The sequence below is a fragment of the Crotalus tigris genome, unplaced genomic scaffold, assembly GCF_016545835.1.
Source record: "Crotalus tigris isolate CLP2741 ecotype Arizona unplaced genomic scaffold, ASM1654583v1 scf7180000024429.2167931701:2281839, whole genome shotgun sequence".
Lineage (NCBI taxonomy): Eukaryota > Metazoa > Chordata > Lepidosauria > Squamata > Viperidae > Crotalus > Crotalus tigris.
In genome coordinates, this window is record NW_024100596.1 from 739,966 (window position 1) to 766,007 (window position 26,042).

At 41.4% G+C, this 26,042-nt stretch overlaps 1 protein-coding gene across 8 annotated transcripts in view; it reads right to left on the reverse strand.

The window, feature by feature from the left end:
* ZNF385A (zinc finger protein 385A) overlaps window positions 1–26,042 on the reverse strand; it is a 176,957-nt gene that overhangs the window by 122,345 nt on the left and 28,570 nt on the right. For 2 of the 8 annotated variants that reach the window (XM_039330526.1, XM_039330525.1), the window contains exon 1: window positions 4,705–5,111. The exons of 3 other annotated variants lie outside the window; for them this stretch is intronic. In XM_039330526.1, the coding sequence (XP_039186460.1) occupies window positions 4,705–4,787 (83 nt within the window). In that variant the 5' untranslated portion in view covers window positions 4,788–5,111. Of the gene's footprint in view, window positions 1–4,704; window positions 5,142–26,042 lie in introns of those variants that run through there. 3 more of the 8 variants (XM_039330531.1, XM_039330533.1, XM_039330527.1) reach the window with 3 other exon arrangements.

Here is a 26,042-nt window from a genome sequence, read left to right on the forward strand (position 1 = left end):
TCAAAACCATTGACATAGGAATATTCTCCTTGTTCTTGGAAACTGCCCAAATTTTAAGATACTTTTATGAGATCATCCCAAAAATGCTTTTTCAAAAGGCAACTGGACTATGTTTTTCCATGAAGATGTTTCGCTTCTCATCCAAGAAGCTTCTTCAGTCAGAACTGAAGACTGACGAAGCTTCTTGGATGAGAAGTGAAACATCTTCATGGAAAAACAAAATCCAGTTGCCTTTTGAAAAAGCACTTTTGGGATAACCATGACCTGGATGACTGAGAATCTCCATAGACATGTTACGAGATCAGTTTCAAAATTAAATCTCTAGGTAAGGACTCTCAACTTCCCAGCTTTAAAATTCACACACACAAAAATTAAATTTAAGCCGTAGACAGCTTACAATTAAATATTTAAAAGGCTCAAGACATTTGTCAAACCTGAAGAAAAATACCAGTGCCCTCCTCCCAAGGGAGTCAGCATTTTAACTATTTTTGTTAAACCCCAATTCTGACTTTTACAATATCTCCCACCAACCTACGTGGCATCACTAGATAAAGGTTATTATCCTGCTTTGCTGCACAAGAAAACCAACTCGAACCAATTTAAAAGAACATTATTCACAGAGATACAAATTCTGGAACACAAAGAAAGCGGAAAGTACAACTAAGTGATGGAAAGTGGCTTTTGATGAAGAGAAACATCTATCATATCTGGGTTTACAGGCAAGAACAAAGAGAGTAGCTTTCAAGAAAGTCTGATGTTCAATATCTCTTATTTTTAAAATTAGCTACTAAATTTATAGAGTTCCATTTCTGGGCCATGTTCTTCTTATTTCTCTCTCTTTTTTGTACCCACTAAATACAACACTTGCCACATTTTTTTCATAGGGAAGGAAAAAATATTTATGAAATAGGTCTGTTTTATAAAGGGAATTAGAATAAGAAATCCTAGATACTATACCAAACTGGATAGTTTCAAAAGTTGAAATTAAGCTCCCTCTCTACATAATTAAACTTAAGAAATATGTACCAGTAGCAAAAACTGGAATGTTCAAAGCAAACATAAGGCTTTTACTCCACTTATTGTCCCTCCCACTGAACCTACAAAAAGCATAAGAAGTGAAAAGCTAGCAAAACAAAAACCAAGGGATGTGGAGAATGTTAAAAGGCATTATAATTTCTGCTATGAGAATCTGAAAACCCAGAGAAAGAAAACTAAAGCAGAAATTTAGGGATGAAAAATATTCACCATTTTTCTCTTTAAATATTAAAGCTAGCAAAAAGTCCTATTCGGAGGAAAATTATTTGTTTACTTATGGCCCCAAACCAATAAAACACAAATACAGTATAAGTAGGTACCAGCTGACTCTGCAAGAACCTGGCAAATTCCATTCATATCTATCTTCTATATATGTATAATCTATATGTATATCTACATCTTTACACCTCTACATCTGTTTCTTTGTTCTGTGTTCCTTATATTGCTACTGTACTTGCTTTTAACCATTTGTAAACCATTCTATGCTGGGTGTTGGGCAGGAAATAAATTTAACAAATTAGTATTATTAACTATACCTCAATAGAGAAATTCATTCTACTAAACATAAATATCCACAATAATGCAAGGTCTTGAAAAATGTGGTTTAAAATTCCACAGTTAATTATATCTAGTGAACAATGTGCAATGTTTTTATTTCATTTGCCCATTATGTCAAACATCCAAATTCAGATCCCAATCAATGTAGGTATTTTAAAAAGTCAAAACGGCTATCAGGGTTTATTTCCAATTGATTTTGTAGTAACAAAAACCCTGAATTTACAGTCACTATAGCACTTTCTTTTGTTCTGGAACACGAATTCATGTGTTAGATCTTTACACAATCTTTCATTTTTTCTTTAATAAAAAAATGTATGCAAACTCTTTAAAAATGTGCAAACTCAAAAGAAGCACCACATCTAGCAGCAGTAGAAAGTTTCACACACAGTTGTGATATATGAGACAAATATCCCACCTCTCTAACAAACAAGCCACCCCAAGCTTTTATACACAGAATGGATGCATCTGCCTTAGGCAGCATTCTAATTTTCTTCCGAACCTTGTTAATCCGACACAAGAAATAGCCAATCATTAATGAATCCATTCTTTTCAGAAAAAAAGAGTTTTCAAGGCTTTGCAGTAGCAGTTCCTAGCAGGAATCACTTAGCTATCCTATTTTCTTGACCAAATATGTGACCAAACCTCAATGTGTGCAATGAACGAGCAACGGGATTCTCCCAACATTGTTGTATTTATTGCAATGCTGCTAGGGAGCAAAAAAAAAAAAAAAAAAAAAGAGTTCTGGACAGCACTACTCTAGAGGAAAGATCCTTCTCCATCCTATACCGTTTCTCCCATGTCATCCTGCGTCTTGCACTTGCTATAAATCTTATGATAACAAGCAAGGCAGAAGGACGAAAATGCCTTCTTTCCTGTAATATCAGTATTAAGAATGACCCAAAGATTGTGGGACTGCTAGTTGACTTAAATAAACCTTTCACCATTTTAACTAGGAATTCTGGCTGATGCCATCCCCAAAACCTCTGGATGGAATGTCAGACTAGGGAAGATTGGAATGGCATGCGTTGTGTCTATCTGGGTTTTTTGGGGGAACTACCTGATAGAAAGACGAGTCTCTCACTTCCACCAATATCCTGGTTATGGGAAAGGTAGCCTTTGGGGTGGAGTGGCCTTTGGCAACTCTCAGCCTCCAATGTCACTGCAGGCAAAGAAAGTAAATTCAGGGGAGAAGAGGAAACAACCCCCTCCCAAATATTGAGGTCACTGAACTTTGATGACAACATTTGGGAGGCTGAGCAGCTAAACAGTCAGATACATGGTTACTTCCAACTATTTCAGTTCGTGTTGAGCTTCAGGTTTGGGAGAGGCAGGGAACAGATGCACAAACTGTTTAACTAGCCCAAGGACTGCTCATGGCTTTTTGTTGGGTGACTTCTCCTCATCAACACACTCTCTTGCATATTCGGAAAAAGAACGATGCTGGCAACTGACCAGATGCAGCAATGCCTAGCCATCTTTTTCTTCCTTCCCCTCCCAAACAACCCAAGCCACCCTTCCCCCACCACGAGCAGGCTGCCCTCCCTTCTCCCAGCTATTCATAATAGGCTTCAGAAAGCCTAGCCAATTAAAGATGCTTAAAAGTGGGGCAAGCATGCAGCAGAGGAGGAAGGGTGCATGCAGAAAAAGGACAGGTTGAGGGTAGCCTTGTGAGAGAGGGGAAAGCAATTACCACCACCTCAGAATGAAATGATTGCCGATTACATTCCAAAAGAGAAGGAGAGGAATGAGAAACAGAGACAGAAATGAAAACATCCCACAATATACATTCATACATGCCTCCCCTCCCCCACCCCATCTTCCCAGTACACAAACAAAAATCATGCCACAAAATGAAATGGAGTAAATCAGACTGACAAGGCAGGCAGCTGGGGCCAGGCTTTCCTAGACCAAGGTTGCACCAAATCTATCTCCATAGGCACAAATGATTAGCATTCAAACCAGTTCCTCTGTTGAAACTGCAGCTTGTTTTAAGGCACAGAACTAGGGTGGCCAATTCAAAAGTCAACCCCAGGTACGCCACAGGTAAAGGAAGCCATATATCCAGAGTCAAAAGATCTGGAAGAGTATTCCCCAAGCTGATGCCCACCAAAACTGGCATATCAGTTGGAATAGTAGGCATCAGGTAGGGGAAGGCTGGCCAGGAATAAGGAATCTCAGTTACAGTTTATGGAATAGTTATGGGAACATGGAATTCTTGGCAACATGGAAGGAAATAATTCCTAGCAATTGACTCGAGGCCGATATATTTAACCCTGGCAATTGGTATTTTTGAGAGCTGTCACCACTGCCTCTAACATTAATCCTCTACATTCATTGTTCAACTGTTTCTCCTAACCTTTAATTACCAGACAACGTTAAAGCAGAGTTCCCATCATCCCCCACTAATGACAAGAAATGAAGAGCTGTAATCTCTATAAAAAGGGTCCCCAACCCCTGGTCCGTGGACCAGTACCGGGCCGCGGCATGCCAGCAACCGGGCCGCACAAACAAGCAAAGCCCCATCCATGAGATGCAGGCAGCACACAAAACCACGCACCCTCCGGTCTGCGGAAAAACCTCTCTCCACGGAACCGGTCCCTGGTGCCCAAAAGGTTGAGGACCTCTGCTCTATAACACTGTTCCCTGTAGGCTCTCCACCTCTATTGTGCACCTAACCCTACTGGGGTGTGCACAGGAAATGCACTTTATTACTTGAAATTGCAAGCAGGGAGTTGCCTTTATAATTGCTCGTCTAAGGAGATCTTTGAAAATAAATCCAAAAGTGCAAAAGCTATTGCATCAGAGATAAAAGATCTAGCTCAGCTTATTCTGTGACCTACAGATATTCCAATCTTTGGAAACAATACCCTGGGTACGAGAGACTAGGTTTTTCCCCTCTTGCAAATAACCATGGCACTTAACATACCCGGGCAGCATCTTATTTCTGCCCTATCCCTATACTGCTAACTTCAGCTTGTTCCAGACCAGCAATGATCCAGCCTTAAATGTTAGCAATTTTCTATGCTAAAGCAGCATTTTCCCCCTTATTCCAACACAGTCCAAGGGCAGTTTCAAGGGGAATTGAATCTCCTAAGCTTCCTCACCCATTACCTCGGAAGGAAGTCACGTGAGCCAAGTGGCTGGGAATAGCAGTAATAGAGGCAGAATAGGGACCAGCGATGGAGGCAGCCCATTTCATCCTGATATTCTGTAGTCTTCTGCCGACTCAGTGACAGATGGAGAGCATTTCAACGGCCCACTGCTTTATAAGCAGGAACACCAAAAATGTGAGCCACCTCCTCCATCCTTCAGTCTGAAATGGGTCAGCCCAGTTGATCTACTTAGGATTCCACCAGTTAACTCTCCTCTTGCTGCGGATGCCCGTGTAGGGCAAAGCTTATTAAAATACTCTCACTCCCAGCATGCCTCTTAGCCTTCTCCCATCCTCTTCTGTTAATCAGAGTAGATTTTCTTCATTCTGCCACATCTGAGAACTATTCTTCTCCTTAGACAGGTCTCTGCATGAAAAGCTGCAGCTGAAATGAAATTCAAGCATAATTGAGTTTGTCCCTGGGCTTGGGTGGAGTGCTTAGCAAGTCCTGGCTGTGTTTCCAAAGTTGGATAGGGTTTGGTTTGAAGCCAGAAAAACAACCTTGATAACAATCCCACATATGATACACAGAATCCCACATACGATACACATGTAATCTCTCTCTCTCTCTCTCTCTCTCTCTCTCTCTCTCTCTCTCTCTCTCTCTCTCTCTCTCTCTCTCTCTCTCTCTCTCTCTCTCTCTCTCTCCCTTCCTCCCTCTCCCCACCACCGTCCCTTTGGCACTCACAGAAGCATGCATCTTGCCACACCTACAAGTGTATTTATGGAAATATCACACTTTGCCTTGGTTTAGGAACCCATGGACTGTTATACCACATGCATGACCGGAGATATACTAGACAGGAGCCTGAACCATGAGATTTTCAACAGGTGCAGAGAGATCTAATACATACAATACAAAAACATGCATGGCACACGCTCTCCTTTGCTATCAACATAGCACACCTTCAACTGTCCTAAATGCACATTCATCCCTGGGCATCCATAATTTACAAACTCACAGGCAACATTCACCTCCATGTACAGCACATATAGGCACCACTCTTGTTTCTATGCACACATCACCCCTTAAGAAAAGTACATATTTCCCAGGATCTCCAAACTAAAATCGCACACAGTACTCAGGAAAGGAGCAGAGCAACAAATTCAGGCAGTTTTGAAATCTCAGAACAAGAGGGCGTTAACTTCACTTCTTTCCACCCCACAACCCCAAACAATAACAGCTAAAGTCCCCTATCTCTCTCCCCCCCTTGCAAATCTGGAGGAGTTCTACTCCTTTCTGCTATTGGCTGGGTCATAAAGTGGTCAAGAAGGAGGGGGAAAGCAGGTGAGACAAAAGACCTTTGTTTGTGGGAAAGCAGGTGCTGGGAGTGGAGTAGCAAACAAGCCACTCCTCTTGGAGCGGAAGACTGCAAGAAAGACACCTGAAAGAAAAAAACCCCAAACACTAAGCAAAAGTTGCTTTCCTGCTTCCTGTGGCTAATTAAGAAGCAGGAAGCCTGGGACAAACTCAGCAACGAGAAAGGCAGATCGGCTCCCCAAACAAGCAGATGAACACCAAGACAGCATTTCTCCAAGACCTTTAGCCCTCTGGAATGAGCTACATTTCTCTCAGTCCAGAACTTCAGGTGTTGGAGCTTTAGTTTCACAGTTCTAAATGTTACTGGTATTTCAGATTTAGAACATCCTCTCCATTGTTGCCAAGATCCACAGAGATGAATTGGAGAGGCAGAATAGGCCAGGGCAAGCAGCAATGGAGAGAAAAAGCACCAAATACTCATTGCTCCCTTTGTTCTTCAGCCAGGTGAGGAAATTGTCAAGACTGAAAGGTGCTCAGATAATCAAACCACAACTAAAACCAACGTGAAAGTTATAGGGCATAAGGGCAAGTATGCCAGCGGTTTATTGTCAGGCCCTAAGAACAACATGTGGACTTACTTCTCAGTAGTTTTTATTATTATGTATCGTTGCATAGTATTATTATGGTTCATTGCACAGTCAGTCAGATGTTCAGACTGGATTTGGCATTTTTGTCTACCTGTCGAATCCTTTTCAAGGACTTGGGACAGGCAGATTTTGACATTTGATGGTGTTAGAAATATCATTGCAGGATGTGAGTTATTCTAAATAAAACTGCCTTTTGCAATTGACCAATGGTGAATTTGTCAATGCCAGTGGTGTTCAAGTGGTGCTCCAGTTGTTTTGGAATTATACTCAAGGGACCTATTATCATTGGTACTGCCTTTATTTTCTTCTGCTACAGTTGTTCTATTTCTATTTGCAGGTCTTTGCATTTTGTTATCTTCTCCAGTTCTTTCTCTTCTATGCTGCTGTCTCCAGGTACTGCCACGTCCACTATCCAGACTTTTTTGTCTTTCTTATTGACAACTGTTAACTCTGGGGTGTTATGTTTGAATTCTAAAAGCAACTATCTGTAGATATGGTCTGTGATCTACCAGGGAGAAACTGTCTTAGCCCTCTTCAAGTTTACCATGTCTTCGTCTACCATGTCTCTTTGTCTTCAGGAAAGCAGCCCTTCCCTTCTGGGACTCCAGATTACATCCCACCACATTATGGAGCTTTGGACACAGTCCCCATAGTATAGTAAAAATGGCAACAATGGGGGCAGGAATCACATGCAAAATTCAGTCCTGAGTGACAACTGAATTATAGATCCAGGGAGAACGTGACGGGAAAATCATGGTGGCACAGTGGTTAGAATGCAATACTGCAGGCTACGTTTGCTGACTGCCAGCTGCCAGCATTTCGTGTCTCACTGGCTCAAGGTTGATTCAGCCTTCCATCCTTCCGAGGTGGGTAAAATGAGGACCCAGATTGTTGGGGGGCAATATGCTGACTCTGTAAACTGCTTAGAGAGAGAGGGCTGTAAAGCACTGTGAAGTGGTATATAAGTCTAAGTGCTATTGCTATCTTCTCCCATCAGAGAAAGGGCGCACTTTCAAGAGTCTTCATCTCACTTAATATTTCTTTGCCCATTTGGGAGTCCACAGAAAACCAAAGTAGTGTCAGTGTTGCCTCTGGTCTGGCTTATAGTCAGAAGACAGTCTCCTCATTTTTTGTTCCTTCTCCACCTTCTTAATGTCACCTGCCAGGGAAAAAACCCACCTGCTAATCACAGCACTGCTAAGATGGGTGGTGCTTTTAACCAACAATTAGACCTGGGTAGACTTAATCATCTATCAGAACTCGCTTCTCCTGTCACTTCTAGGGAATGGCTATCAAGACTAGGCGAGCTGGCTGGCAAAGGGAGAGAGGAAACATCTTGCCCTCCAGTTCACCAAGTCAAGCCCTAGTTCAGGGACTTGGATGAGTCTGAATAACTGACTGTCCAAGCAACATCTGGATGAGCATTAAATTCCTGTTCAAAAGTGACTCAAACAACTGCTGACAGGCACAATGGGAGAGCTGCATTAGCTGGTGCTTTCGTTGTGCAACCCACCTCTTTGTTTGGCTCCCTTGAACCCAGGATGAGTACGGCAGGGAGGAACTGTTGTGTGCAATATTCAAGAGATTTGATTCTTTTTCTGCCAGGTCACCATGCAACATCCCCCCTCACCACTGCTCAGGAATTATTTGGGACACCTGACATTACAAAATGCATCAGATTGTACCATTGCTCGTTGGATATTTATTGGGGGGAGGGAAACAGTCCTTTAATACTATATTTTAGATTCAAGTATGGACTTGGACAATACCATGTATATATGGCAGAAAAAAGAGGTCACAAGGAATGTCTGTGGTGTGGTAGGGGCAGCTGAACAAAGCACACAAGAGTGTTTCAAAAGCAACATGACTAGATGACTCATGAAAGTGAGTCAAGCCACATTCTAGAGGCAAAAATGAAAATGTAATTGAAGTAAAGTATTAGTCATTGAAGGAATGAAGATTTTGACTGCAAAATAGTTTTCCTTGCAATGATTTTAGGTAGATGGGCTAGGACAAGGAAAGAACATTAAATCTTAGCAGCACAGATCACTAAAAATTATACCAACTTACTTTCTTGTTAAGTTTTGTTGGGTATAGATATACCCATCTATACTGAGAACCATCAACTTATTGCAGTGTACAGAAATATACAAGTTACAGATAGACCTTAGGTATGTAATGAAGTTTGCCAGTGCGGTCGAAGGTTGTGACAGTTGTTAAGTCATGCACTCACATGATAGCTTCACTAAATGATTTTCCATCCCTCTGAGGAGTAAGAAGGATACTAAAGCCATCACTCTCCAAATGTTTCCAATACCCACACAGTCTTGACAACCAGTTCAACGAAAAAAATATAAATACACATATACATACACAGAGAAAGAAAAAGGGAGAAATTGGGAGAGAATACACATACATTTATATGTTGAAAGTGAACCAAGGTTACTACCACTGTGCTACGGATGTTTGGAGTAGAAAAAGTCCTTGATCAGTGCTTATGGCATGTCATGGTCCAATGGCAGACTTCAATCCAGTTCTGGAATTTGGACAATTCACTCATGCTCTACCCTGACTCTCTATGCTGCTTATCCCGCCCTCTTAGTCTTTTGAAATTTTGAAATTTCAACAGGTATTCATCAGTTCTTTATCTTTACTGCCTAAGGATCTACATCAGGGGTGTCAAACTGCCAGCATGTAGGCTGGTTGCATCATGCGGAGGCTGCACCCACCCCAGCTCTGGCAATATGAAAAAGTCACAATATGTTGCGACACATCACGTGATACGGCGAGTTTCACATCCGTAATCTACATCTACATCACATTTATATTCTGATTTGGTGCCTGATTTAGTGCCTGATATTAAACAGGATACACAAATAAATACTCAGCTGCATGGAGTTGAGATGAGAAGAAAGCGATGCAAAGTTCATTGTCAAAGATGATGTCTTGCCTCACAGTGAGGCTGTCCTGCTGAACACACACCTACAAAGGGACTTGAAAAAGCTTCTAATGAGTTGCTTCACCATATAAACCCTAGTAAGACCACACCTGGAATGACTGCAGCCAGGTTTTGGTCACCATATCACAAAAAAGATGTTGAGAGTTTGGAAAAATTTCAGAGAAGAGCAACTAAGATGATCAAAGGCCTGGAGACTAAAACATACGAAGAATGGCTGCGGGACTTGGGTTTGGCTAGTCTAAAGAAAAGAAGAAATATATTCCAGTATTTGAGGGGCTGCTACAAAGAAAAGGGGGTCACGTTATTCACCAAAGCATCAGAGGGCAGGACAAGAAATAATGGTTGGAAACTGATCAAAGAGAGAAGCAACCTGGAATTAAGGAGAAACTTCCTGATAGTGAGGATAATTAACCAGTGGAATAGCTTGCCCCCAGAAATCGTGGGCGCTCCATCACTGGAGATTTTTAAAAAGAGGCTAGCTAGACAGTCACTTGTCTGAGATGGTATAGGTTCTCCTGCTTGAGCAAGGGGCTGGACTAGAAGACCTCCAAGGTCCCTTCCAGCTCTGCTCTATTCTATTCTATTCTATTCTATTCTATTCTATTCTATTCTATTCTATTCTATTCTATTCTATTGGAGGGCAGGCAAGGATGAGCAGCATCCCAGAGTTAAGGCAATTACAAGATCCAGTGGCAAGAGCTATAGAGAAGCTTAGCTTCTTTGTCCTGCAATCCCAAAGGTTTGAATTTCAGTTCTGTGAGAGTAGTTTGATTACCATAACACAGTAAACAACTTTCTGAATTCCCCTGAATCGTTTTCCAAGGCTGGATGAAAAATGGGGGAGGGGAGGAAGAAATATTCAGAAAAGGATGGGAATCTTCTATGAAATATGTGTTCCCTTTCCGCTCCTTTGTCTGGACTCTGAAGAATCAGGATGGAAAAAGTATTGATGCTTTTGAGCCTTGATGCCGGACAAGATTCCTGATAATACCTTGGAGAACCAATCAAGCCAGAGTACTCAATCAAGGCACAAATAATTTGGCACAAATTATCCTACTTCAGACACATTGTGTGAAGACCTGATCTCTGGGGAAATCTGCAACACTGGGAAGGATGGAAGGAAAGAGAAGGCAAAGACAGACCACATTTAGGTGCATCTGAAAAGAGCTGGTTGTGGACAGATAGTCCTGGAGAAAATCAAATTATCAATCAATCAATCCATCCATCCATCCATCCATCCATCCATCCATCCATCCATCCATCTCCATTCATGTTTTATTTTACTAACTTTGAAGAAGGGTATCCCTTTCCACAGAAAGAGCACTGGACAAGGAAAAAAAGGTTATAAACAAGTCCCAAAATCTTGAACACAGCTCAGCTTCTCTAAATTGTCATTATGTTTGACAAATTCCAGTGACAGCAAGATTTCCTTTTTCCCTTAACAAACATGTGCATGTTGTATAACTACATGCATGCATGCAGATATGTATATATACCAGCTGACTAGAGATCATTCTTCAAAAAAAAGGGTGAGGAATAACAAAAATATATATTAATTGAATTGATTAAATGTAAAACCCTTCTTTTACAGACTCAGAAGATATATGTGCTTACTATCTAGTCAGTTCCATTGACTTCAGCGGCATTTTCTTTGAGGATGGAGTCCTCTCTCTCTCTCTCCTCTTATTTCTTCTCGCTCTCCCCCCTCCCCCTCTCTTCCCCCATTGGAAGGTCCTACTGACTTCCCTCTTGCTCATTTTCAATGACTTCTTGTTTCCATATTCTGAGCAAATGTAAAACGATCCTCATCCTAAGGATTCCAATATTACTTTTGCATAAATACAATACTCATCCAGAGTCAGAAAGAACGCTTGAATATCACTTATTAATTTGCTATATTTTTGCTGGCTCCAATAGAAGACAATACATTGTATCAGTTTCTGGATGTCAGGGCCTTTCCCACTGAGTTAAAATCCTATCCACTAATCTCAAATTGACAGAAAACTGTACTGTAGTCATATAAATTTGCTGTCCCATTGTTAATCCTTATCCTGCCCTTGTTTTGACTTGTTGCTGAATGATACTGCTTGATAAGCCAACAGATTGAGCCTTCTAGCTTTGCTTTTCTCCCTCTTCTGCAGGACACCAGTCAGGCCTATGGGGGAAATATCCATCAATCATGATGCAGCAACAGCAGCAAGGAGACATGTCTAGCTCCATTCATCATTTCTCATCTCCAAAGCCTTGCGCCAGGATGAGCTACACCTGTCTTGGTTCTCTTTCCTGTGGCCCCGGAGGCTTTCCCTAAGATAATTTCACCAAAACTGTGAATAAGATATATAATATATATACATCCCACTCCAATCCAAGGAAAACATTACCATTGCTTCTCTGGTTATGTCACTGCCACATTCTCTCTATGGCCTTCAGAGATCAACTTTGTAAACAGTGCAAATTCTGACTACGAAAAGGTTGCCCATCCTTGAACAAGAGTCCTGGACTTAAGACTAAAGTTCATGTGTGCCCTCAAGGAACATTCTGTGGTTCTAAGGCAGTTGGGTCTTCCCTCCTCCCTTCGGTTGCCAATCTGGGGATTAGAATGCTTCAGCTCACAAAAGTGCTATGAGCAATTTAACAAGCATCAAAAAGCTCTCTGCACTGTCTTGAAAAGTTAGACATGCTATAAATAAGTCATAGAGGAATTTCTTGTTTGAAGAAGGGGAAGAAGGAGGCTCACCTTGGAAACAGGTCCCTATGTTTTCTTCCATCCTCCCCCCTGTGCAGAAATGAAATGGTTAGAGTTAAGCACCATCGACAAGTAGCCCATAAAAAAATGGAAGTCACACCTGTCTCAAAATAGATTTGGCCATATACCACAAGGAATTCTGAGGTTTAACACAGATTCCTTTGTGAGAAAATGAGAAAAGAATCATTTCCGTCAATGCACAGCTGAAAAAAAAGTAGAGAGTGGGTTCAATCTAGGGCAGATTTTTCTCACATACAATAACCATAAGACCTAATGAACTTACATGTATGAGATGATGCTCTCAATTTTCTGTAATGCAGAACAGAAAATGCACACAAACATACACAAATTACACTTTCCTGGTAGATACAGCATACTATGAGTACTTGCAGTCCAGATTAGGATTCTGTGGGCTTCAAAATTCATTTGAAAAAAGCACTTCAGACTTTGTGCGAGCACCACACCTTTCTAATATTTATTAAAACAGTCTGTCTTTTTTCAGAATCCCCCCATTCAAAAAAGCCCCTATTTTAAGGAGTGCATTATTAATGTTATTGCATCTCTTAAAGTATTTTGAAGATTGAAAGAGTAGATAGATGCTTTAATGAATAGCAAAGAAGAGCTAGGTCCATGTAAAGTTCAGTAAAGTCTTCCAAATTATCTTGAAAGCATGCCTAAGGCCTAATACATTTCTCTCTCCCTCCTCATGCAAGCTCGTTCCAGCCAGACAAATAACAAAGATTTAGTTAATCCTCAGTTTAAACAAGTGTAAAAATTTAACAAAACTGAACTTTACTTGCATTTTCAGCTCCTACCTGTATTTTACCTCTTGTAAATATTTAAGTAAACGTATTTCTGCACAAAGAATCCTTGAACATTTAGAGACCAGTAACATTCAAGAGCAGTTGTATTACATTTATCCACTCTGCCTCAATTGTAAAGTGTTAAGAGCCATAGATATGCGTGAGCTAGGGGTGGGTGAATACCAATAGAAGAAAAGACATGGAACCTTAAAGAAAGTCCCACAATACCTGGAGAACTAAGTTAGCCATGCCTCTGGCCTTTTGTCACTTTCTCCTTGATTAGTGAAGAGAATTAGCACTCTCCAGGAGCAAACAGAAAGGAAAGCCCAGCGACTAATATAGAATTGGCAAGGTGCTCACCTGCCTGCAAAAGATTGGCAGAACTGGAATTCTAATTCAAAAGTGGTGTCTTTTCTAAAAGAGGAGGAAAATGCTGGCCCTTGTGATCCAACTGTTAATCAACTAAGCAGAAAATCTCTCCATCTCTATCTGATTTTTGTTGAGACAACTTCTCTAAAAAGGTGTCCTTTGAGCAGCTTTATTTCAAAGGCCCTTTGCTTTGGCTCGTTTGTACATACTTCCAGCTCTGGAGAGGATTCCTAGCTGGTGCCTTGACACCATTTAGATGTTTGCTTCAATCTCAGCTTGCACAGAATCCAAGATGAGAAAGTGACCCCAATGTGAAAGAGGATTTTTTACTGTGGATATGGGAGACTAGGTGGTCCTGAAATTGTACAGAGAAAAAGATGATAGATGCACGTGATCACCTGAATTTCATAGAGACTGAGAGATTTCTCTCTCATTCACACTTCAGTTGTGATGGTATGAGGGAATGCACTTTTGCACTAAGGAGCACCTAATTCTACAAAATCAGCACAATTCTACTCCTGTCCTTGAAAGCTAACTTGGCCTGGCCTAGTGTCAAAATGGAACTGTGCCCATCGGCCCTGGTGCCAATAGGCACCACCCCAGTTAGCCTCCCACTCTCTTTAACAGCAAGATCTTGTAAGATGGGCAAGATATTTCTGTTGCAAAATTGTTCACATGCATGCACACCACTCAGTCTTTGCAGTTGAATTCCTCCCGCCCTGCCCAAGTTTAAGGGAAAGCCAAAAAAAAAAAAAAAAAAAGTGAGAAGAATAAGAATTTGAAAATCTTCAAGCCTAATTAGAACAGAACAAAGATAAATGGCTTGGCAAGCAGAATCCTTCTGTTGTGACGCCAAATGGAGAAGTCAAAAGCCAAGTTGATTCAAGTTGGATGGAATACTTAGGTGAAGGGAATACTGAGGCTGGAATATGGGAAGGCCAGGTCTGAATCTCAGCTGAATTCACCATCTGTCCATAGGTCAATTGCTATCTTCTGTCTGTCTTTCATCTATTCTTCCTAAGGAAAGAAGCCATTCATTTAATTCAAAATAGCATCACATAACTGGGGTTGTGGTGGGGAGCAGGGGAGGTAGTGGGGAGCATGTATTTCCACCTTTTAAAAACATGTATAAATAAAAAAAGATAGAATTTAGATGAAGACCAGCTTGTTGTTGTTGTTGTTAGTTGCGAAGTCGTGTCCGACCATCGTGACCCCATGGACAACGTTCCTCCAGGCCTTCCTGTCCTCTACCATCTTCTGGAGTCCATTTAAGCTCACACCTACTGCTTCAGTGACTCCATCCAGCCACCTCATTCTCTGTCGTCTCCTTCTTCTATTGCCCTCAATCTTTCCCAGCATTAGGCTCTTCTCCAGTAGTCCTTAACTGCTCTTTAGAAGGCCAGATCCTGAAGTTGAAACTCAAATACTTTGGCCACCTAATTAGAAGGAAGGACTCACTGGGAAGACTAACTATTGGCTCTAATTAGAAAAATATATGAATATAGTATGCAAAGTTTCTTCTAAAATTTTGCTCTTACTAATAGAGGCAACTAGAGAATGCTGCTACACTAATTTATGCTGAATCCAGCAAAATATATATTGCTCCTCGAAGCACGAAGCTGAAAGCACCAGCCTGAAGATGACGAATGGGACTTCGTCGAAACGTCGCCAAGACACTTCCAATTTTACGCGGGAGAAAACCCGAACAACCAAAGACCTAAACTTGGGCCAACCAGAGTCTCCCTACTCTGCAAAGAAGAGCTGGGAACTATGCGTCTCTAAAGATCAATTCCTCAAAAATTGCACACGGTTGTTTACAGGCCAGCAGAGCTTCCAAGCCAAGCATTGTACACAGTATTGTAGATAGTAAGCGCATGACACATATAAGCAGTGCTTTTTTTTCTTAAAAAAAAAAAAAGTGCCAGAACTCACACACGTCATACAACCCACCTTGCCTACCCTACAAGGTTCCATCCAAAAAAGATGCCAGAACTCCGTTCTGGGCGTTCTATGAGAAAAAAAGCCCTGCATATAAGACCTAAGAAAGCTGACTCATATGGTTATTATCGTGTTTAGACTGCCACAATTTGCTGTAATGGGGCTGCCTTGAAGAGTATTTGGCAACTATAATTAGTAGAGCAGCCAAGCTATCAGCAGAAAGAAGCCATGTAACACCAATAATCCACTGGCTGTATTGTTTACCAATAGATTTGTAGGCCTGTTCGAAGTGTTGGAATTAACTTATAAAGCCCACACTGCATATCCTTAGGTATCTTAGGAACCGGCTACTTCAGATTGAATCAGATTGCCCTGTGCAAGGATCCAGACCCAATAAGCAAAAGGATCTTACCTATTAAAATTAAAAATTAGCCAGTAAATCTCAATATAATACAAATATATGTATCTACCACAAATGCAATGAAGGAAGATATCACAAAACTCAATGGCAACTTGAAAGAGGTGCTAGATTTAAATTAAGGATGTACTACAGGTAGTTAGAATGCAAGCTGGAGAAATGGAATAACCCAGAATCAAAGGAATTTCTGAATTGGACAAATGCAAGAAAGCAGCAAGTTAGTTTTGAATATATCATTTTTTGTTTATTGCCAACTTCTGCTTCAAGCAGTGCAAATACAGATTCTGCACCTGGATATCACCACCGATCAAAGCTCAAAGATGAAAGGAAAATGGATAGACTATATATACACTGAAACTCTGATAAATAGGATCATACAATGACAGAAGCATTTGTGGAGAAACAAAATATTCAGGATACAGCTTCACTAGAAAGTGAGGTATGTCTAATAATAAACCAGCTGTAAACAGAAAAATAACAGAGGCAGATGAAATACTCACTGAATAATTTAAAGCAGTGGTAGTCAACCTGGTCCCTACTGCCCACTAGTGGGCGTTCCAGCTTTCATGGTGGGCAGTAGGGGTTTTTGTCCAATACTGAAGCACTTTCCTTTTTTTAAATTTAATTGACTTTTTAAAAAATTTTCATAGCATTATTTAAAAACATTTTCATTAGGTTTTCATAAAATTCCCTGTGACAATTTAAATTTCTGAAAATATACTATTTGTATCGCCCGCGCATAAATTTAGTTCACGTTACGTAAGTGAAACTAAATGGCGCTATAGTGCGAACACAAACAAGAGAGCCTCGTCTCAGAATAGCTCACGCATCTCCCCCCACACCACCCAGCTGTAACAGACAAGCAGAGCTGGTAGCTGGCACCCCCCCCAACCCAATCCACGATGCACGAGAGAGGCATGCGCAGATGACGATACAAGGTGCAGGCTCTTTTGTTTGCAGTATGCAGTTAGATTTGTGAGTGAGCACATGCCTACAGCTTCAAACAAAATACTGTGAGTCCATGTCTCAAAAAAAGAAATACGCTCGTGGCTATTTGCCAGAGTATCTGAAGATGGGTTTCATAGAATCTGTTGTAAATAAACAACATCCAATGTGTTTATTGTGTCATAAAACATTATCCAATGAGGCAATGAAGTCAAGTCGATTGCGAGAACATCTTTCTACAAAGCATCCAAATGATAAGGACAAGCCCACTGAATATTTTCAGGAAATATATAAAAAATTTCAAAATCGTTCAACAATCGTTGCATCATTTAAGAAACAACATGCAGCGAACGAAGATGGATTAATTGCCACTTATCACATTTCACAATTAATTGCAAAAAGTGGTAACAGCTATAATATTGGAGAAACTGTAATAATACCCTCTATAAAAGAATTTATCTCAACAGTAATTTATCAGGATATACCTGAAATTTTAAAAATGTTGCCCCTAAGCAATAGCATAGTAAAGCGACTAATTGAAGAAATGGCAGTTAATGTTGAAAAAAAAACTGATCAGTATTCTCCAAAACTCTTCATTTTCCATGCATTTGGATGAGTCTACCATTGCAGATAATAATGCTTTATTGATGGCATATGTACATTATTTTGATGAAAACAATACATTACAAGAAGAAATGCTATTCGCAATAAATCTCATTACAGATACAAGAGGATTATCTATATTTAATACTGTGAAATCATACTTTACAAAAAATATTCCTTTGAATAATATTGTTGCATGCGCTACTGATGGTATGTCGCTATCGTGGATTTGTTGCTTATTTGAAGGAAGAAGTGCCAAATGTTTTATGTGTTCATTGTGTGGTGCACAGACAACATCTTGTAGGAAAACATCTAAGTATAAGTCTCCATTCATCATTAAGCTGAGTGCTTATCCATGCAACTAATTGCCATTATGTAGATTATCTTCATAATTTGTTTAATGTACACAACAAATATAAGATTGGAAACTGGCTATAATCAAAATTACAGGTCAAAAAAAGTAATAATTTCATACAGACAGACAACTCACCATTTTGTTAGTTAAAATTAGATAACTTAAAAGAATTCATTACAAAAGAAAATCTGGAAAACAAAAATCTGGGTTAATATTATTATATTAATAGGACAGAATATCCCTGCATGCTTAGTGAATTTACAGGTAAAGGTGATAAGGTGAAAACAGGAGGTAGTTTTGTCTTCTTATGCTCAAGTGCAAATAAAGATGGACAAAAAGAATCAATCCTATGTACGAAGGCAATGACAAACTTGAGCAAGATAATGCGGATTAAAGACATTTTGATGACAGCTAAAGCAAGAACAGCTAAAATAAGCAATGGCCTTTCCAAGATTACGTATATATGTAAACACTGGACACTAAAGGCCAGAGAAAGAGCATCTGATTTATGGATTTGGAAATAACTACAAAGAGTCCTATGGTCTGCAAGAATAAACTGTATCCATTGGTCCAGAACCAATCATAGGCCGATTGCTCCCAGAAGCAATGATCAGCAATTAGAAACTCACATACTTTGGGTATGTTGTGTAAATGAAGCACTAACTAGAAGAAATTATTATGTTCGGAAGAGATACTAGAAATGAAAGAGGAAAATGACCCAAGAGAGATAGATCACTAGAATGTTCTTTCCTAGTCTCACAGGGAAACTAGCAAGGCGGCTTTTAAACAATCACGCAAGCAGGAGTGTTTGTACATTGAGGTGACCACAATTATCAAGCAGAATACAGAACTTTGCATTCTGAGGATCAAATTCCCCTTCTCCATTTTTTTTAAGCAATTTTCATAACTTGCTGGCAGGGGAGACAAAAAGAAATATGCACACCACTTAAACCACTTTCAATATCCAGGAAATAACACTTCAGTAAATTTGCAAAGTTCTAGTCCCTAAACAAGGTTACCAGAAGAAGAATTCATTATGCAAATGATGGTGGGGAACACAACTGAATCTGCTCAATTTATTTAGAATATACTTAGAATTAGTTAATTTTGGAGCATAATTTTTAGTTACTTTGGTATATGTAATCATTTAACATCATTACATCAATATTAATCATTTTTAGAGAACAGGCAGATAGTGCTTGTCGTAGGTTTAGAATTACTAAATAAAAATACTATAAATGCCATAATGGGCATGCTGCCATCCTTTATCTCCCCCCAGTACCTATACAAGGATGAGGTTCAATACACTATTATCTTGATTGGAACTGACAATTTGAGAGATTGTTTGGAGGCTGCCCTGGTTATTCTTTCTTCCATCCTTGGTCTGATAGCAGGAGGGAGAAAGAGGGCTGAGCTGTGAGGTGTCCCTTGAGATTCTGCCTCAAAGGTAGATTCCAAGGCAATGAACCAAGCTTGGGCATCAGGCGTTATGGAAGTCATTCCATGTTGAAAAAAAGAGGATCAGGCCCTACTTTATGCCTCACTTGGCCACCTATGGAGCATGCTCTCTTGCGCCCTGAAGCTTGGCCACATCTGAGCAATGAGAAATCCCTTGCGGCCTAGCATGCATACAGCCATCTTCTCACCCCCAACCCAATCTAACCAAAGCTACATGCAGAGTACATGAGCACTGAGGCAGAAGTGATTCTGATTTGTCCTGACAGCCTGGCCCAGTTTTCTTCTTCTGCTGCTGCTGCTACAACAGCCAGAGGTAAAGAGGCGTCAGCTAAGGGGAACCCAAGGTCACAGGGAAGGGAAGGGAAGGGAAGGGGAGAAGACTGAAAAGAAACAAGTACTAAAAACAGCCTGAGCAAATTTAATCATAAGCTGAGAATGCCGCTGAGTGCTTAAACAGAGATATTTTGGATTACAATTTTATGACTTGAACTCCAGAAACAAAACCCAGTAGGTTGCATAGGGAGCCAGAAGAATCAGAATCTTAATTTCAAATATGTATGCCTAGGACGTTTATACAGCAATGCCACTGGGTTCTTTCCCATGTACCTCAGTGCAGGCCACTGTTAGGCAAACATTGGACTGGTAGGTTTGTATGATTCAAGCTGCTGGAGAACAGGGACAAAAATCCTCCAGTGCAGGGCTTAACTATGTAAATAAAATGAAATAGATGCTAATATTGGTTAAATCTCTCAAGTTATTTCAGATTAGGGGAAGGCTGCTTCCAGAGATAAGCACTATCTTTAGATACACTTAATTTTCATTCATTAGAGTACAATGGTATTTCTCAACTTGGTAATTTTAAGATGTATGGATTTCAATTCACAGAACTTCTCAGTAATTATGAGCAATATTTGTTTTATAATTTCTCTTCAGAACCTCAATTCTGATTTACTGGGAATTAGCAAAATTTTGCTTTTTTTCCCAGCTCAAAGTAATGGAAAATATCAGATTCTTCTGTTTCTTCTGGAGATCTTTCCCATGTAAAATGACATTTTGGAAAGATTAAGTGTAGAACATAAGATGCCTTTGTATGGTATAATAGAGCAGTGGTTGCTCTAATAGTATTCTGAAATCAGGAAATATCTTTTTACTCAAATCAAAATAGAAGCAATCAAGAAGCTTGGCTTCTTTTCCATGTAAGGTAGATTTGTTTATTTGCTTTAGTGAAAAAATAAGATATTACCTGGTTCAAATTAGCATGGAATTAGAAACCCATCTCCAAATAGGTTGAAACCACGATTTGTGACAAGTTTGAAATTGTACAAGCAAGGACTCAGACAAGTTACGGACAGGAGAACAAGGATAAGCAGATTTAGGAGAGTGCAGGGTGTGCTTAATGCCTTCCCTCTCAACAAAAATGTAGAAGATGTTGTGCAAAATAAACTTTTATAGGCTGATTTCCTTAAATAGCTAATCTATATAGGTGATAGTATTTATGTGGAGGTTTTTGGCACACAACTTGATAGGTTTTGCATAAAATATCTGCAGATATTTTGGCAGAATACAAGAAGCATCAGGGTCCTGGGACTAGATTGGAAAGATGGAGCTTTAAATTTCTGTTTAGTCATAGAGCACAAGCAGTTTTGGGCAAGCTAGCTTTTCTAGGTCTAGCCTATTATCAAAGCAAGGATGAAACAGGAATGCCCAAAGCTTGCTGGATGACATTAAATTGCATTAGGAACTGAAAAACTTGGTCCACATGTAATTCTAAGCTACAACAGGGTTTGTTTGGTTCTGACTTAGCATATTATGATAATCCAGCCTGTTGTGGAAGAATCAATAACCATGGTAAACACACCATGGCCTTAACACAAGATATGAACTCATTCACTTGTCCAGCTTGACCAATGCTATCCATGTCAAGAGTAGGCCACCAATTTTGTACCAGGGGACTCAGGTGGAATTTTAAGACAAGTCTTGCTGTCTCTCCCCCCAAAGGGGTGCTATTCGATAGCCTATTTACAAAATGGCTGCTGTGATCATCATTTACTGAACGATATTGTCGTGAAATTACTCCCTACCACCTACATGGTGTTCTGCACTAGATGACTTTGGGCCAGAAAGTCATCTGGCAGAACCCACTTATCAAAGACTTCAGTGAAATATTTGCAAGGTTGCTCACAGGATTCATATGGCCTACTGCTGCTTCATACAATCTGGCACAGTTCCTCAGGCTCTCAAACAGAGGACTTTTATATTATTTGATTGATTACGTGCCATTAAGTCACTGTTGACTCTTAGCAACCACACAGATTGATTTTTTCCATGAAGATCAGTTCCTAGTCTAATCCTTCAAGTTTCCCAATGGTGTACTTGAGAACATCCACCATGCTCTTGGTCATCTTATTTTTCCTTCGACCTTTCCCAGCAGTAAAGTCTTTTCCTGAGAGCTGAGTCTTCACATGATATGTTTGAAGTAGAATAATTTGACCTGGTTATTTGTGCCTTGAGTGAGAACTCTGGGTTGATTGGTTTATATTATTTACATTTAGCTAAAAATTAAAGTTGGCCCTATGTAACATTATTATTCAATCAACTCTCATCTCCAAGTATTAAGATATGCATTTTACTTATTTGGTATCTTTTTCTAGTGTTACTGGATGACTTGGGGAACTTTTAAACTGCCATAGATGACTCAGTAAATAGAATCTAATCTCCAGGGACAATTTTTTACTGCAAATGTCAATGCTATTACCAAGAAAGCTCAATCTTGCATTCAATACATACTATGCAAATAATGGAACTGCTATAAATTAGATCATTTCACTTAAAAAAAGAACTTGAAACTATAGATAATTCAGATTTCAAAGGATTTAATTCTACTTCACAGAAGTGGTCAAGATATGCAAGACATCTAATTTTTTTTGTGAAGTCCAAAATGTTCCATTTCCCTTTCAGATCATGCCATTTCAAGGAAAGGTGGGTTCAGACATAACCTGGCAGGAGATTCAGCATGGTCTGCTGAATAGATGGAACACTCCAGTATGCTCCAGAATGCTCCATTCACAAATTGCTGAGTTTTGCACATCTGCTGCAATAAGCATTTTGAATTGAGACAGTATCATGCAATCCAGTAAGGACAGTCATGGAGTCCGGCAAGGCTGTATACTGTCGCCCTGCCTATTTAACTTATATGCAGAGCACATCATGAGAAAGGCAGGGCTAGATGAATCAAAAGTTGGAATTAAGATTGCCGGGAGAAATATCAACAACCTAAGATATGCAGATGATACCACTCTAATGGCAGAAAGTGAAGAGGAACTAAAGAGCCTCTTGATGCGGGTGAAGAAGGAGAGTGCAAAAGTTGGCTTGAAACTCAACATTAAGAAAACCAAAATCATGGCATCCGGCCCTCTCAATTCCTGGCAAATAGATGGGGAAGAAATGGAGGTAGTGACAGATTTTATTTTTCTGGGCTCCAAGATCACCTCAGATGGGGACTGCAGCCAAGAAATTAAAAGACGCTTGCTCCTGGGGAGGAAAGCTATGGCAAATCTAGACAGCATTCTAAAAAGCAGAGACATCACCCTGCCAACAAAAGTGCGTATAGTCCAGGCCATGGTTTTCCCAGTTGCAATGTATGGCTGTGAAAGTTGGACCATAAGAAAGGCTGAGCCCCAAAGAATTGAGGCCTTTGACCTATGGTGCTGGAGAAGACTCCTGCGAGTCCCTTGGACTGCAAGGTGTTCAAACCGGTCAGTCCTAGAAGAGATCAACCCCGACTGCTCTTTAGAAGGCCACATCCTGAAGTTGAAACTCAAATACTTTGGCCACCTATTGAGAAGGAAGGACTCACTGGAGAAGGGCCTAATGCTGGGAAAGATTGAGGGTAATAGAAGAAAGGGACGACAGAGATGGCTGGATGGAGTCACTGAAGCAGTAGGTGTGAACTTAAATGGACTCCAGAAGATGGTAGAGGACAGGAAGACCTGGAGGAACATTGTCCATGGGGTCGCGATGGGTCGGACACGACTTCGCAATTAACAACAACAACAAATGCTTTTAAAAAGGACAGAAATAAATTATTTTGCAGGCATGAACTCTATCAGCCAATTCATGCTGAAAGAAATTGATGAATGCTGCATTTATTTTCTCTGTAATCATCAGGACTAGAATGCTGTTCTTTTTTCCATTCTTTGAAACCTGAAATCTTGTTCTTATCCAGAACTTTCCCAACACTGAACCACCTCTTCTCTCAAATCTCTCTCGCATGTGGAAAGAAAATACCCACAGTTAGGAAGCAAATGTTATACTATCAACACCATCTATACCCGACTGCAACTTTTGCTGATTTTAGGAAGGCTCTCAATCTTGGGTTGGGGGGCTCAGACCAATGATTTCATATCACAATTAGCTTGACATGTTTCTACTCAATTATTATATAACATGGATGGAAATCCTTATCAAATATTTGTCTTGGTAGCGCCATGCCTAGGCTCTAGGGCAGACATGTCAAACACAAGGCATGGGAGTCGGATGCGGCCCATGAAGTGGTTTTATGTGGCCCACGAAGCCATCCTGGAAACAATGAGGGAACAGCCCCTGCTGCATTGGCCCTGGCCCAAGCCAGCCGGTAGCCAATGTACAATTTTGTAGTGGCCATCTATGCTGAAATGCATTCAGTCTTAGCTCCATAAGGCCATCTGGAAACAGCGAGGAACCAGCCCCTGCCGCATCGGCCCCGACCCCGAATGCATGCTGGGGAGGTGTCACCCTTTGTGAGGAATGAAGAAATGCACCATTGCCTGGAAGTGGCCAGCAAATGGGCTTGCCTACTTCACATATCCGGCTTGATGGGCTCCGGGGGAGGGGTTTCAGCAGGAAGTGGGGCGCTCTCCTCACAGCACCGAGAGGCTGAGTTGGGTGGCCTGAAACTGATGAGAAGTGCAATGCTACCTAGCCCCCAGCCTGCCCAGTTTCAGCAGGCAGCAAAGTGCAAAGCTGGCGAGTTTTGCACCTCCCGGCTCAACCTCTCGGCACTCTTGCTGCCTGCCGAAACTGGGCAGGCTAGGGGCTGGGCGGAATCACACTTCTTTTTGGATTCACGCCGCCTGGTTCAGCCTCTTGGTGCTGTGAGGAGAGCGCCTCGATGCCTGCCGAGACTGGGCAGGCTGGCGGCTGGGTGGCATTGCGCAGGTAATGTTGACTCTCATGCTGCTCATGGCATCCCCTCCCCCAGAGCCCACCAAGCCAGGTATGTGAAGTAGGTGAGGGCCATGTGCTGGCTACTTCCAGGTGATGGTGGATTTTTTCATTCCTCACAAAGGGTGACACCTCCCCAGCTGCGTTTCTTGCCTGTTTTTCTCCCTCCCTCATCTCAAATATTTTCCAACCACTCTGTACATAGGAAGGAAGGAAGGAAGGAAGGAAGGAAGGAAGGAAGGAAGGAAGGAAGGAAGGAAGGAAGGAAGGAAAGAAAGAAGGAAGGAAGGAAAAGAGAGGGAGGGTCTGAGGGAAGTCCTGCCTTAGTCCTGCCCTGGTGCCCTTTCACCATCCCCTTGCCCCCTCCTCCTGGCCTATCCTGGGGGTCTCCCATCCTATTGCTAAGGAAGCTTTGGATACAAAACCAGGTCTCCTCCCATGGAAATAGAAAGGGCCTCCCTCTGACTTTGCCCTCGTACCCATCATGGGCAATCTGGATAAGGAGAGCAAGCACAGTAGCAGCAGCTTTGAGGAGGAGGTAAATGCAGCTGGGCACCCCCTTGGGGAATTGGGGCTGGGCTTGGTGCCGTGGGTGCTTGAGGGCCAGGTTGGGTGTTTGACCTCTGCTACCCAGGGCTCCAGGCAGCCCACATCACCATCCAGCCCCCCCCCCCACCCGCATGGCCTGAGAGGAACGGTGAGGCTCCCCAGTGGACCATGCCTTGGCACTTGCCCTAGTCCCACCCTCTTCTACCAGAGACTCTCAGATCTGTCCCACTCCTGCCCAGGCCCCCACAGGCACCCTTGATGAAGAGCTGGCCATGCCCACCCAATAGGCCACACCCACTCCACGCCCACCCAGTAGGCTGCAGCCACCCTGGCCACACCCACCCAGCCCCCCGAGGGCAACCACAATGCTGATACGGCCCTCAATGAAATTGAGTTTGACACCCCTGCTCTAGGGAAACAATGATGCCTTGTGACCTTGATAGGGAAACACAGACCCAGTTCTACAGAATACCAGAGATCAAATATGCTGCTGCCCTCATTACTGTGTTTTAAGAATGCCTCATGTTTTGCATTCTGCTTGTCATTCATGCAACAGTGTGTATAAGCATGACTACCCAGCAGAAGAACTGAACCAGCTCTTGCAATAGTCACAACACAAATTAACTCTTCTTCTTGTCCTCCTTGGTAGTTAAAATCCTTTGCAGGCCAATCCCCTGAACAGCAGGTGTCTGGCAAAATCCCAATCTCCCCTCCCCAATACAATCTCCCCTCCCAATACCCTAAGTACATCCAGGGTGTGTCGGAGTCAGCAGACAACTGCAAAGGCCAGCCAAGGCAGCAGATGATGCCACTTGCTCAGTGCAGGATGGAAGGTGACCCCCAAACCTATTCTATCCATTACATCTGCCCCCAACATGCATGCACAACCATCTGTAACATGACAACCAGCCAGATTTGAACAGTCAATTGAGTATCAAGATGCTTCCCACCCACTCAACTCACATCTTGCTTATTCGGAACACGAATTGTTTTTAAATCATCTCAATTTCAACCAGAACTCTAGATGTTTCAAAATACTAACATC